This window comes from Cervus canadensis, chromosome 1 (assembly GCF_019320065.1).
Source record: "Cervus canadensis isolate Bull #8, Minnesota chromosome 1, ASM1932006v1, whole genome shotgun sequence".
NCBI classification, from domain to species: domain Eukaryota; kingdom Metazoa; phylum Chordata; class Mammalia; order Artiodactyla; family Cervidae; genus Cervus; species Cervus canadensis.
In genome coordinates this window covers 86,834,509-86,848,770 of record NC_057386.1, presented here as the reverse complement: position 1 = coordinate 86,848,770, position 14,262 = coordinate 86,834,509, and the positions used below count along the sequence as shown (strand labels likewise).

Here is a 14,262-nt window from a genome sequence, read left to right as displayed (position 1 = left end):
TTATATTTGGGTATTCTATTTGGGGTAATGTATACTCGTTGAATGGAGAAGGAAATGGCAGCCCACTCCAGTATTCTTGCTTGGAGAATCCCAGGGATGGAGGTGGGCTATAGTCCGCAGGGTCGCAGAGAGTTGGACACTACTGGTGAGCGACTTCATTTTCACTTTCACTTTCATACTCATTGAAGATAAGAAGAAAGAAGATCTATTAGGAAAATGTGAGTCTGTCTTTATGGGGGAAGTATTAATAGTCTATGACCAGTGACTAAGGGACCAAATCATGTTGCATAGTGTTTAAAAATAATAGTTGAATTGTCTGAACTTAGCAGATAGAGCCACCTCATTACAAAATACTTTTGTCTTTATGTAAGACTTCTTGGTGTCTGAAAGTCCGTTCTTTAATGTACATTTTTATATTATACATATTCTAAGTACATTTTAAAATATAGTACATTTAAATATTAGATTATTAACTTTGACAGAGAATGGAAGGACACCTTATAAATTTGAAAATAAATAGAAGTTACTCCAGTTAAAGGTCAATTGGATATTAAAGTGAAGCGTCTCAAATTCTATAAAGCTGAGTTGAACATAGGATGGAGTTTACATACAGGAACTCAGTCTTTCATCCTACACCGTGTGGGTGTGTTCAGTCACTCAGTCGTGTCCAACTCTTTGTGGCCCCATGGACTGTAGCCCACCAGGCTCCTCTGTCTGGGATTGTCCAACAAGAATACTGGAGTGGGTTGCCATTTCTTGCTCCAGGGGATCTTCCTGACCGAGGGATCGAGCTCAAGTCTCTTTCGACTCCTGCATTGATGGGTGAATTCTTTACCACTGGTGCCACCTGGAAAGCCCCGTTCATCCCCTGCATTAGTTATGTATTAAGTGATACACAGAGAAGGAATATGTAGAGGTCTTTGAGTACTTTCTAGAACTTCTTGAGAGTGAAATAAATAAGATTGAAAACATAGTGGACAAAATTGATACTTTGAATGAAAAAAATAGCCTTTCTGCATATAAACCATAAGCAATTAAAATCACTAGGGTGCAATCCTTAGTATAGCTGTAGAGTTTATGCCCTGATAAACGGTCCCTGTTCCACCACAGAATAATTCTGATAACTGGACAGTTCCTCAAATCTGTCTTTTTCCCAGGCGTAGCACTGAATAAACATCCTGAAGTTCTTAATCATCTTATTCTTTTGTAAAAGTTCTTCTTTCTGTCCTCCAGGGTCGTTTCTCATTCTTCTTGGCTAGAGTCACATACCAGTCATGCCTCCCTGGTACCACACCCAGGTCACTAAATTTGTTCCCTTGCAAATTCCTGAACCACTTGGGGGTGGGTTCCTTCAGCTAAGGGCTGCTCTTTAGTGCTTGCCGATTCCCCACCCTAATTTCAGTCCAAGGAAAACATAAATTTGAGGGTTTTGAGGCAGCTTGCTCATATATGCTCAGATTTCACATATCCCGTGAAAGTGTTAGTTGCTCAATCATGTCTGACTCTTTGCAGCCCTGTGGACTGTAGCCTGCCAGGGTCCTCTATACCTGGGATTTCCCAGGCAAGAATGATAGAGTTGGTTGCCATTTCCTTCTCTGGGAAATCTTCCTGACCCAGGGATTGAAACCAGGTCTTCGTAACAGTTATCACACTGAAGCTACTTATCTAGATGTCTGCTTACTGTATCTCCCTCTGGGCAATTCCCTACCTTGTTCATCATATCTTTGGCATCTAACTTGATACAGTTTTAATTGAATGAACGTGTTAACGAATCCACTGCTTTTTTTTTTTTTTTTTTAATCCACTGCTTTTTAACCCATGTGACAGGAGAGGCCGAAAGAGAGCGATCCGCATGCAGGATGTTACTTTCCGAGGAGATGATGCCCTGGGCCACAACCACATGTGCCTGGTTTTCCGCTCATCCTGCCTGTTTCCAAAGGATTGTCACTTGACTGATCCAGCCAGGGTCTTTGGCCAGTGACTTCCTCTTACTGGGCCTTTCCAGGCAGTGTTTATAATCAGGCTTCCTAGGTAGTCTTTTTGCTTTTTGGGCAAAGTCCCAAATGCCTAATAGTATTTTGTCTACCTAGCTGTTATGCTTCTCATGGCAAATGGACACTCCAGGCTCCTGTAAATTGTATCACTTTGAAGCCAGTTTTGATGAAATCAGATAGGATGTTAGAAGAGCCCTGTTGAGGACTGGACCCAGAGTTCTGGGGGTGTCTGTTTTAGCTGCCCTTTGAAATCTTGTTTTTTTTGAAGTTTTGCTCAAGACCCATTTCTGTGAAGTCTTTATTTCACATTTAATCCAAGAGAATCTCTGTTCTCTAGAACTTAACTGTAACTTTTTAGAGACACACATGTATAAAACATTTGAGTGATGATGCAAGGCAGGAGTTTGATTGCGTGTTAAAGAAAATAGTACGTTAAAAGGCTGAGTGAAAAAGTTCTAAAAGATGAAAAAGGTGAAATGAGTGGTACTGAATGTAAATGGTTTTAATTGGAGTGGTGGATGGTACTTAGTGGTTTTGAGCTGAGCCCTGGAGAAGAGGTGGGATTGGGATGGATGGGTGAGGAGGAGAGGGCCAAAGAGCTCTGGGAGCTGAGGCTGAGGCTGGAAAGAAGAGGTGTTTTATGTTAGAGGCCAGGTGGGCTGGTTAGGGGGTCTTGGTAGGAGAGATGTTTGGATAGAGCCAGGGGAGGGGCCAGGTGGTGGAAAACCTGGGTTTCTAGCTGGAGCCTTTTGCAGTGTGAAACAGAGGGAGAGATTGGCAGAGGAAATAGCCTGGAGAGGTCACCTCATAGGCTGGATTAATTTACTGTAATAATTCCATAAAGAAGGCTGAGCATTGAAGAATTGATGCTTTCTAACTGTGGTGCTGATGAAGACTTGAGAATCCCTTGGATTGCAAGGAGGTCAAACCAGTCAATCCTAAAAGAAATCAACCCTGAATATCAATGGGAAGGACTGATGTTGAAGCTCCAATACTTCAGCCACCTGATGCAAAGAGCCGACTCATTGGAAAAGACCCTGATGCTGGGAAAGATTGAGGTTAGGAGGAGAAGAGGGTGACAGGATGAGATGGTTGGATAGTATCATCGGCTCAATGGACACAAGTTTGAGCAAACTTTGAGAGAGAGTGAAGGACAGGGAAGCCTGGCGTGCTGTTGTCTATGGAATTGCAAAGAGCTGGACACAACTTAGTGACAAAACAAGAACAAAGAAAACCGTGGGCATGGAGAAAGGAAGTGAAGTGAAAGTCACTCAGTTGTGTCCGACTCTTTGCAACCCCATGGGCTGACTATACAGTTCATGGAATTCTCTAGGCCAGAATACTTGAGTGGGTAGCCTTTCTCTTCTCTAGGGGATCTTCCCAATGCCTAAAGCAATCTAGGTGTAGGTGGCTAAAGATCTGGTGGGGCAGTAGGGGGACTTGGAAGGGTCACATATTATGAAATGATGGGCCTTTGCAATTGAGCAGAAAGGTAAGAAGGGATTGTTGTTGATATTGCTTGGTTGCTTAGTCATGATTCATTGTGACCCCATGGACTTTAGCCCACCACGCTCCTCTGTCCATGGGATTTCCGAAGCCAGAATACTGGAGTGGGTTCCCATTTCCTTCTCCAGTGGATCTTCCCGACCCAGGGATCGAACCCACGCCTCGTACGTTGGCAGGTGGATTCTTCAGCGCTGAGCCACCTGGGAAGCTCAAGAAGAGACACATATTAGTAAATAAGTGAGCAAATAGTAAGATTCTGAATATGAAGGCACTGCAGAGAGTAATATGCTAGATTGTATATACATATATATATATGTTAAGTATTATAGTGTTTTGCCCAAAATGTGCTGCCGCTTTTTGTGCTCCTCTTTGTTCTTCAGGACTCAGCTCAGAATCTTACCAACGCCATCAGCATGTGTTTCTCTAGTCTTGTATTGACCACTGTCAAGCACCCACCATGTTGAATTCCTGCTGACCAGTCTGTCTCCTCAGCTGGACCAGGAGCTCCCTGAGATCAGATGCAGTCATTGTGCTCCAGCACCTCCTCATATATTAGACATTCAGATGTTTGTGGGATGCATTATATGCTATTATGTTTTCTTGCTGCTTTCTCTGGAGCGTTGCAAGTAGCCCTTTTAATTGATTATTACTTATCTTACTGCCATCCAGATAATAATCAGCGAGTGCCCTGAATGATGCTGAGGGCCCTCTGCTTGCTCTCATTGGTTTTCATTGGACAGATGTTTGCAGCTTACAACCACTGTATTGTGTGTCTTAAAGACAGTAACATGTGCATACTTTAATTTCTTGAAGGGGTAAGTAACCCCAGGTGAGGTAAATCAGCCTGATGTCAAGGTTTAAGTACCTCAGAGCCCCAGAGGCGGCGATGCTGGCGTGCGCTCTCCCCATCACCGTGCAGGTTCCCTGGAGAGGTGCGGCACGCACCGCATTCTTCACCTCCTCTACTCAGGCTCTTTCAGGGCTGGTGAGAATGGAGTTCATTAGAAGGAGAATGCTATTTTTACTTTTCTTTTACTTGCGTAATTTTGCTTGCAAGTATTTCCGTGTTAGGAGCATCATCCATTTTGGCCAGTGCTTGCATTTTGCATATAGTGACTGTTGAAAGCGTGTGCTTTCTCTGAGAACTGTGTATGAACACTAGGAGGAGAGCATTTTGGTTTAAAAAGATTCCAAACTCTTCTGTTTAGGTAAATGCTAGTTGTCTGAATCAGTGAAGATGCAGCCAACATTTGTTGCCTCATTTCTGGCCAGGGAGGGTTTATGGCCTTTCTCAGCCTCTTTCTCCTCACCGTTCTTAACACCTGCTCATGATGGGGGGACTGCATTCTTCTTGCCCTGATGCTTCACACTGTGATTCTTAAGGAATTCCTCTTTAGGAAACACTTTTTCTTTTTTTCTTGTTCTCAAGCTCTCTTGCAAAGTAGGATTTAGGGAGCTGAAGCTGTTCCTGGTAACAAGTGGGTCTTTGCCCTTCTCTTTTCTCCTGGTGCTTCCTGACAGTTTGTGGGGGGCAGGGGTGCCTTCTAGAAAGCGGGAGGACAGCTCAGCTGTCAGCACCTGGCGTTCTGGCAGAGGGTGACGGGGCAGGGAGGGTAATCACGCGGGCAGTGGGCCGCAGGAGTTTGCCAGGAACTTGTGGGCCTGTCCTCGGTTGCTGGGTGTTAGTGTTATGGGTGAAGAGGGCTCTGCAGAAAAGCCAGGGGTGCGGGTGGGGCTGCAGTGGTTGTAGATTCTATGACTGTTGACGCTACCTGTAACCTGGATCAGGACTCATGTCCTGGCTTCCTCTTGAAAGTTCTTTTAATCATCTTTTGAAGAATCATGTGGTAAAAACATAGAAACCTTAACTAGTGAGTGTCTCAGAGAGGAAATTTACAGTATAGACTAGGGACCTGATTATTTGAAAGAATCATATATGTCTGTTTTGAAGGTGGGAGCAGATGCATTGTATGGTATACTTTCAGCTTTTCTTGACTTCAGTTTTCCAGTTTCGCTCAGAGCAGACCTTTGGGTTTTTATTTCTGCCTCGTAGAGTGGTTTTTGTCTTGGCCTGTTCTAGCATAGTGATGCTCCACGTTCTTTCCCCACACGCTTCCTGTGTGCCCCACTCTTAGAAATTCATCACATTGTGAGGCTGGGATTCCCAGGGAGGGAGAGGTTGGGATATACTTTACTGAGGGGCTGAGTGGGGAGGGGATGGCTGACTAACCATACTTTGACTGGGAAAGCCCTCCTCTCTCTTTGGGAATTACCGATCTGGCAGTAATATTTGGGCCCGAAAGATGTCAAGGTGATGAGTAATTTTTAGTTTGGAAAAGCTTTTTGGTTTTGTTTAGAAAGCTACCCTGTCTGAATATAACCTCACGGTCATCTGTAGGTGTTCGGTGGTGGCCATTCGGTCTCAGTCCACTGCCCTCTTTCTCCGTTCTGTGGTGCTGGAGGCCTGGTACCACCAGCTGTCTGGCAGGAGCTGGCCGGGTAGGCGGGGTGTCTGCTCAGACTGTTGGGTTGGGCAAGGCCTGTAAGGAGTTGGGGAAAAGGTAGTGAAATTGGATTTTTGCCTGCTCACAATGTGACCTTGGGCAGGTCAGCGCTTAAACCTTTTGGACTTGAGTTTCCTCCTGAGTAAAGGGGGAGGAGTCTGGCTAAGAATGAATTGCTGGGGGGTTGGAGATGACAAGGATAGGCATTTGCATTCCCAGGGTCCCGTTTGTTTTGTTCCTAGAATTCTAGGTATTCAGTTTTTAGGATTCTTTCAGCAGTATTTGCCCGAGAAGCAGTGTAAATACTCCACACATCCCGGCATAGCCCCATCCCTAACCCCCCACCCCCAATACACGTGTAAAATATGAATCTGTATGTAGTGAGGAAGTACTGTGCTCATTGCCATGGGCTTTTTCCGCAGAGCTTGCTGCCAGTCAGCTAAAGAGGCTCCTGGAGTAGTTGTAGTGATAATGTCAGAGGAGCGAGAGAGAAGCCTGGCACCTTTGGGAGACCTGCTGATGTGTAATTTCTCCACCTCTCCCCCTCCCTTTTGAACCTGTTCTGTTAATAATTGCACCTAATCATGTCTCTCTGGTCTTTTTACTGTTTATAATTCACATGCTACTTAAAGCCGACTGTTTGCTTTTTGTGTGCTGTGAATCCTGGCTGCCATCTGAAGCACAGCTCGATGGCCGTGTATTATCATCTTGGGTTAAGTGCTGTCTCATTGCTTTGCAGGCTGCCTGCTGCTTCCCGGGGAGATCATGAAACGAGGTCGCCTTCCCAGCAGCAGTGAGGATTCTGACGACAATGGCAGTAAGTCCTGCTTTGTTGTTCTTGGAGCCTACCAGGGTTTGGGTCCATGTAAAAACAGGATTTTTTAATGTAATGCTTTAAAGAGCTGAGGCGCTTCATGTATCAGTGAGGTCAGAGAAGAGCCAGGGCCTGAGTGTCACATCTGAGTGGGATGCTGCAGGCCTTCATCTTCCTGGGTGAGGTTCAATGCGGGCGGCATTCCTCAGGCTTCCTGTTTGTTGTCCAAAGGTGAATAATCCAGTTTCCAGAGTCACTAGTGTGTCTGTTTTTCCTAAACATCATTTACAGCACTTCACAGTTGCTCTTTATGAAAAGGGAACTTAATCGAAGCCAGTTAATTATTAACTAGTCCAGCCTGATACAAAGGCAGATTGGGCTGCCTGGTGTGATGTGAAAATATCAAGCACAGGTTTTTAGTAGGTCACGAGTCAGCGCTCTTCAGTGGATTTGAACATGACTGTATTTAATAATACTACTGTCTGCGACTCAGCTCTCTGGCATCCTCATATTTTCACAGTGCAGCTGAGAACCAGAAGTTAGTTGGCTTCCAGGCAGTCAAAATAAATGTCACACAGCGTCTGTGTATTGGGAAGCTCACAGACGACCCAGGGAAGAGTGTCTTTCAGATAACAAGGAAATTTTGAACCTAGCAGTGTGCCTGAGCTCTGGCCCATTATCTTATGTTTTGTATTACAGATCAGATTTGGGAAATCTTGAAAGAATGCTTACTCTGCTGAGTGATGGGAAAGGTATTGGGCCTGTTTTCAAGGAACTCTGTCTTTGACACATGACTTTCCATCAGAGCTGGATATTATCAGGACAATTGGAGATGCCTTTCTTATGCACTGTGGAAATGAGTATATGTAGACACACATTCAGAGGAGGGAGGGGCCAGGGAAACCTATAGAGGAGGCCGAAGTTGAGCAGATCCTGAAGGATGAAGTTGTTTTATGCAAACGGTTGTTTTTCTGTGCTCCAAGTGTTGGGCAGATTCAGTTACATTCAGTTCAATCGCTCAGTCGTGTCCAACTTTGTGACCCCATGGACTGCAGCATACCAGGCCTCCCTCCCTGTCCATCACCAACTCCCAGAGTTTATCCAAACTTACGTCCATTGAGTCGGTGATGCCATCCAACCATCTCATCCTATGTCATCCCCTTCTCCTCCCGCCTTCAATCTTTTCCAGCATCAGGGTTTTTTCCAATGAGTCAGTTCTTCACATCAGGTGGCCAAAGTATTGGAGTTTCAGCTTCAGCATCAGTCCTTCCAATGAACACCCAGGACTGATCTCCTTTAGGATGGACTGGTTGGATCTCCTTGCAGTCCAAGGGACTCTCGAGTCTTCTCTAACACTACAGTTCAAAAACATCAATTCTTCAGCGCTCAGCTTTCTTTATGGTCCAACTCTCACATCCATACATGACCACTGGAAAAACCATAGCCTTGACTAGACAGACCTTTGTTGGCAAAGTAATGTTTCTGCTTTTTAATATGCTGTCTAAGTTGGTCATAACTTTACTTCCAAGGATTAAGCATCTTTTAATTTCATGGCTGCAATCACCATCTGCAGTGATTTTGGAGCCCAGAAATATAAAGTCTGCCACTGTTTCCCCATCTATTTGCCATGAAGTGATGGGACCGGATGCCATAATCCTAGTTTTCTGAATGTTGAGCTTTAAGCCAACTTTTTCACTCTCCTCTTTCAGGTTCATGAAGAGGCACTTTAGTTCTTCTTCACTTTCTGCAGATTAAAAGCAGAATTAAAAACAGAAAATTAGAGAGCAAGGCTTTGCTGTGGGCACCCACACTGACAGCCAGCAGGACTATTAGAAACAGAAGAACTCAAATACAGTTTGGTTGGAGCTTCGGGTGCAGGCATGGAGCAGCTAGGAGGAGAAATGGTGGTGATGGGAAAGCTGTGACAAATGGGGAAGGGCTGGGACCCTCTCAGACAGGCAGTAGGAGCTGACCTTTGGCATGAGGGAGGAGTGAACTGGGTGGGGAAAGCAGAGACACAGGAGTGAGCACTCTGGGAGAGGGGCTTGCCTTCTGTTTCAGGGAACTGTGTGAAGGGGCTGTACCCCACCTGTGCGAGCCGTTGGGAATGCCTTCTGAAATTCTTGGTGCTTGTTGGTTCACGACCCTCGCTACTTGTTTTCTTTAATATTTACTTAGGCTTTTTTACTCCTTGAGGCAAAAATGAGCTTAGGCATTCCTTTTCTGCACCTCTGGTACCTGTCAAAGTGTCCTCTGGAGTTGTATGCACTCCGTAAGTGCTTGCTGCTTACTGAGTACACGGTGTTGTCTTGCAGCAATTGCAAAAAGAAACCATTGCTTTTTAGGTTCAGAATTAATCAGAAGAAGGGTTCATGAATTACTTCCAGTGCTTGATGAAAGGCTCAGAGAGGCCTCTTCCCCTGCGTTTTTGGTTGAGGAGCAGGTCTGTGCTTGCTCTGACTCGGGCCTCTTGTCCACCTTGGGAGGGCTGGGTCACAAAAGATTCTCCTGGGATGTTCTCTCAGACTTAGACCCTTCTGCTTTCTGGAGTAGAGCTGCACGATAGAAGGGAAATGTTCTAGTGTAAGTAAGGAACTGAGTTTTAAATTTTTATTTAATCTTAATTAAAATTTAAAAAGCTACATGTCTAGTGATTACCATAGTGGACAGTGTAGTTCTGGACCCTGACCCAGTCCAGGCCTTCTCAGCTGTCCAGAGGCCCTTCCATTCATCATTGCCGGCGGACATAACGAATCCCACAGCCTTTGTGGCTTAAACAACAGACATTTACTTCTCACGAGTCTAGAGGCTGTAAGTCCACGGTCAAGATGTTGGCAGGTTTGCTTTCTCCTGAGGCCTCTCTGCTTGGCTTGCAGACCGACTGCCACCCTCTTACTGAGTCTTCACAGGTCTTTCCTCTGAGCATGAGCATCCTTGATGTCTCTGTGTGGTTAAATGTCCTCTTGTGGTCCAGTGACACTGGGTTGGGATCCATCATTTTAATCACCATTTTAAAGGCTTTATGGCCAAATAATATAATACAGTCACATTCTGAGGTACTGGGGGGTTATGTTTCAACATAAGAAATTTGGCAGGGGGCACAGTTCAGCCCATAGAAGACCAGATGCTTCATCTAAACCTGTTTTTTCACCCAGAGTTCTAGGAGGAGGAAAGGTGTCCAAAGTCCCCACCAAAAGTGTATCCATCAAGTCACCTTCTTTGTAATGGGCTGTTTTTGTCCTCCGGCTAATATGTTTGTGTCTATGCTGGTCTCCCTGAAGAAAGCAGGGATGGAGGACTAAGGTAGATATTTATAATGTGCTGGAGGGTTGATGTAGGCAGACCACAAAGCTGGTTTTTCTTCTGCCCTAGGCTCCATGTGGAAATTGAGTGGTGGTGGTAGAGGATGAAGACGATAGCTGCTGATAGAAGGGAGGCAGGCTGGCCTCGTCATGGTTGATCCAGTGGAAAGTGTGTGATGGTACTTTGTGGCTGGGCTGCCTGTCTCGGCCTGCTGATTTGGTCGTTAGGGTGGGTGATGGTTGTGGCAAACAGCTCTCATTTAAAGCCTTAGAACGCCGGGTCATATAGACACATGCACACATCTACACCATAAACACACTTTCCACCTTCTCTGACAGCAACTGCTGTCCTGTGTGGGCCTCTGCCACCAGCCTGCCTGTGTGCGTTGGAGACCATCCTCTCATGTAGCACTCGGTGGTGGGTGTGAGTAGGGTGCCTTCTGCCTCTGCACTCAGGTACCCAGAACTGAGCCTGCCCTTAGTTGAGTCTGGGTGTTTGGAAGCCTTGCTCATAACAAGGGCTGGGTCAGTGCAGTGGCCCCTCCCCAGCCTTTCCAGCTTGCATTTCTGACAGAAGTTTGGCAGCAGCTCCCAGCCCAGTGCCTCGCATGTCCAAGTGGAGAAGAGACAGCTGCAGACGTCAGCTTGGGGCGCCCACAAAGCCATGGCTGGACCCGGCTGGCCTCCTGGGCTGGAGCCCTTTGCTTTGATTGCTGGCTTGGTCCAGGGGAATAGCGGCATGGTATTTACAGTTGGGGATGCACAGGCACTTTCTGCGCCAGTGCAAGTCCGCCTCCAGCTGCAGGCATAGCTGTGGAAGCCTTTCTCCAGGTGCCCTGGACTACCAGCCTCGCAGTTGGATGAAACCGTGTTGGGGTGTTCACAGGCTGGGCTCCTGGGATGGGGTGGCTCAGCTAGTCTTGGAAGTTTAATGCCTTGTGCCAGGGTGCAGCCTCGGGAAACAAGTGCTTAATTTCCTCCCGAGTCCTTGGGCCTCCGTCTTCAGGGGTTTTGGCAAATGCGACAGTGGGGCCACCAGCTATTTTTAGCGTTTCCATCCAGCCTGAGGGGGGAGGAGAGGAGCTGGAGATTGAGTTGGTCATCAGTGGCCAGTGATTTAATCAATCATGCCTAGATAAGGAAGCCTCGGTAAAAATCTGAAAGCTCCAAGGTGGTGCTTTCAGGTGGTGAACCTGCGGTGGCTGGGAAAGACCGGTGTGCTCTGAGAGGGCTTGGACGCCCCGTGCCCTTTCCCCAGGCCTTGTCCTGTGTGTCTCTTTATTGGCTATTGATTCATCCCCTTCAATATCTTTTTTATAATAAGTTGGTTATCTAATATGGAACATGTTTCTTTGAGTTCTGTGAGATGCTCTAACAAATGACTCGAGGAGAGGGTCTTGGGAACCCCTGCCGGTCAGAAGCATAGCTAACAACCTGGGCTTGGCGGCTGGCCTCTGAAGTGGGTGGTGGTCTTGTGGGACTGAGTCTGGAATCTAGTTCTGTCTCCATGTCAGAATTGAGTTGAATTTTTGGACACCCCGCTGGCACTTGACAGTTGCTTGTTAGTATGTGGAAGCTTCCGCAAGCGCATATTGGAATGGGGTCTAGGAACCAATTTTGCCTCATGCCCCAAATTACAGGGCTGTGTTGACGTCTCTATGGGAAGGCCTGGGGTGTGGCCAGGGGTCATGGGACCGGGCACCTTGGGGACGCCTTACCTGGTCTGGTTTCCACACCTGTGCTGACCCTGAAAGACTTCTGTCTTTCCCAGTTACCCAACCAAGTTCTGCTCCCTCACTTGTGATGACAAAGACACAGAAAACAGCTGAGTAAAAAGTCAAACCGACTGATTTTGCACTTAGCAATGCAGGTTGATGAGTGACAAACATGACGTCATGTGAGGACTTTAGTTTTCCTGGGCTCTCTCCAGCTTACAGATAAACAGTGAAGAAAGACGAAAGTTTTGTGTGGATGAAACACACTTTCTGATTTGGACCTTTTGTGTTAGTTACATTTTTTAATGACTTGCTTTCACTTTGTTTGTTTATTTGACTCTGCTTGGTTTCTTTCATGACAAGTCTTTAGAGGTCCTCAGTGGTTTCTCTTTTGCATAAAGGTTAATGACTCTGCTTCCGCTTCTATTCCTGTGTGACTGGACCTTTAATTTGCTCCTTTCCCACCATCAGTTGAATCTTGTGACACCGAGGAGTTGTGTAGGAATTCTTGAAATGTGGGAATTTTGGCTCAAGTACTGCAGAGTGTGTGTTGTATGCCTGTCTCTAGGCACGTGGAGATGGTTTTATCCCTTTTCACACCCAGCTTGTGGCTTGTCGACATTGACGGGCAGAGCATCATCTTGGGCTCAAGGAACAAGTAGCACCTGATCTGCTCCATGGACTTGAACTTAACAGAAGGGCTGGGTGACTATGAAACATTTGTGTCAGTTGGTTGAAGGCCCAGGTATGTTGAAACAATCCTGGGCCAGTGCTCTGAATGTGCACCCATCAAGCTTTGTGCTTTGGAAGATAAACCGCAGAGCTAACAAGCCATGTTGGGAGGGAAAGGGGTTGGGCTGTGGGAGATGTGGGGTCAGGCCCTGGTAGAAAGAGCAGGGGTGTGTGAGGCGGGCCTTCTACCACACAGTGCAAGCGAATAGGAACTGTTAAATCTGTTCCCTTCTCAGACGAAACATTGTGTAGCACCACCTTACTGGTACAGTAAGAGTAAGGCCGCGCCTAGCTCTCTCCAGTCTGCACTGTTGTGACATCAACTGGCTCTCTGGGCCCCATACTTGCTGGTCCCAAGCATCTTATTTTGTTAAGCTGGCTTAACACTCCTAAAAACACCAGCGTGGTATTTAGGGTCTAGAAGCGGGGTCTGAGACGGGAGATGCGCCATCTGGTCGGGGGTGAGGTTCCTTCATAGCTTGCCTTTGTGGTGGTGTGGCACCACCAGCTGCCATTCACTCTTGTTGCTGAACCTTTCATGCGTTGCACCACCTGGAAGGCTTAACACACACGAACTACCAAATGTTGGAGGTGTGTGCAATATGTATTAGATTTACTCTTGAGGTTTTTCCCTTCTTTTAGATTTAAGGCAAGACAGCATGACTGTATTTCAAAGGACAGCGTTGAAGGTCAGTGCAGCCTAGAACCAGAAAGCAGGGTTAGTAGTGCAGAGCACGCACAGGATCATGCTCACGGTGCTGTGGCCTGCGAGCCTTTTGTCGCTTTCACCACCCCTGCATTTCTGTTTTAAGGGAAGATGGGGATCATAAAACAAAGCAAGGCTTTATTTTTCGCTAATTCTTCTCTGTGTTTTAATAGAGATTAATTGCTGATACTCAAAGTACATGTCAAGAATTTAAAAGTCACTTGTCAGTAGAGTGGACTTAACTTTAGGTAATAATACCTTGTGTATGGGAAGTAAGGTAATTTTAAATGTTATGCCGAATTTTTAGAGTTCCTAACTCTTCTCCTGAAAGCAACAAGAAAATAAAACAAAAATTTACTTGCCATATTCTTAGCTTGTCAGTAAATGTCAGCACTCTGAAAACAAAAACAAAATATAGCTTTTAACCCAGCATAATCTTAGCACATGGCTTTTCAGAACTAATGAGTGGCCAGTATCTTACTGCAGTGTAAATTGTTGTCTCCTAGTCCTTTCGTGTTAGAAATACTCTGATTTTTTTTTTTAACCCAACATACTTAAAAAGTTCTATAACATAACGTTTTAAAATTAAAAATAAGTGTGAATTGTTTTGCTTGGATCATGGTCTTGGAGGAACCGGAGAGAACGTGGCTGAGAGAGAACTGGTATAGGGACATCAGGCATTGCTTGGAGTCTCCTGTGGACTTTGTAGATGGAGGTGTGTTCTGGGCAGGAAGCAGTGGCCCCACCATGCTGTCTTTAAAGGCATTAGTGCTTTATTTTCCGTGACCTCATTTTCCTTGAGCTCAGAAGCCTGTCTTCTAATAGGTAAAACAGCGGTGCGTTCTGAGTACCTACCACCTTCAGTTCCTGGGTTACAGTCCTCAACAGTGACACTGTATTTTTTGTCCAGTTAAGAGACATTTTTTAAAACATTAAGCATCTGCTGTGTGCACAGCACTGACTTAGGTGTACTGGATGTTGTAAATAGT

At 45.9% G+C, this 14,262-nt stretch overlaps 1 protein-coding gene across 7 annotated transcripts in view; it reads left to right on the top strand.

Annotated features, from left to right (window-relative positions):
• Positions 1–14,262, top strand: part of JADE1 (jade family PHD finger 1) — a 58,560-nt gene that overhangs the window by 14,431 nt on the left and 29,867 nt on the right. For all 7 annotated transcript variants that reach the window (XM_043486400.1, XM_043486398.1, XM_043486397.1 and 4 more), the window contains exon 2: positions 6,744–6,821. In XM_043486400.1, the coding sequence (XP_043342335.1) occupies positions 6,770–6,821 (52 nt within the window). In that variant the 5' untranslated portion in view covers positions 6,744–6,769. The remainder of the gene's footprint in view (positions 1–6,743; positions 6,822–14,262) is intronic.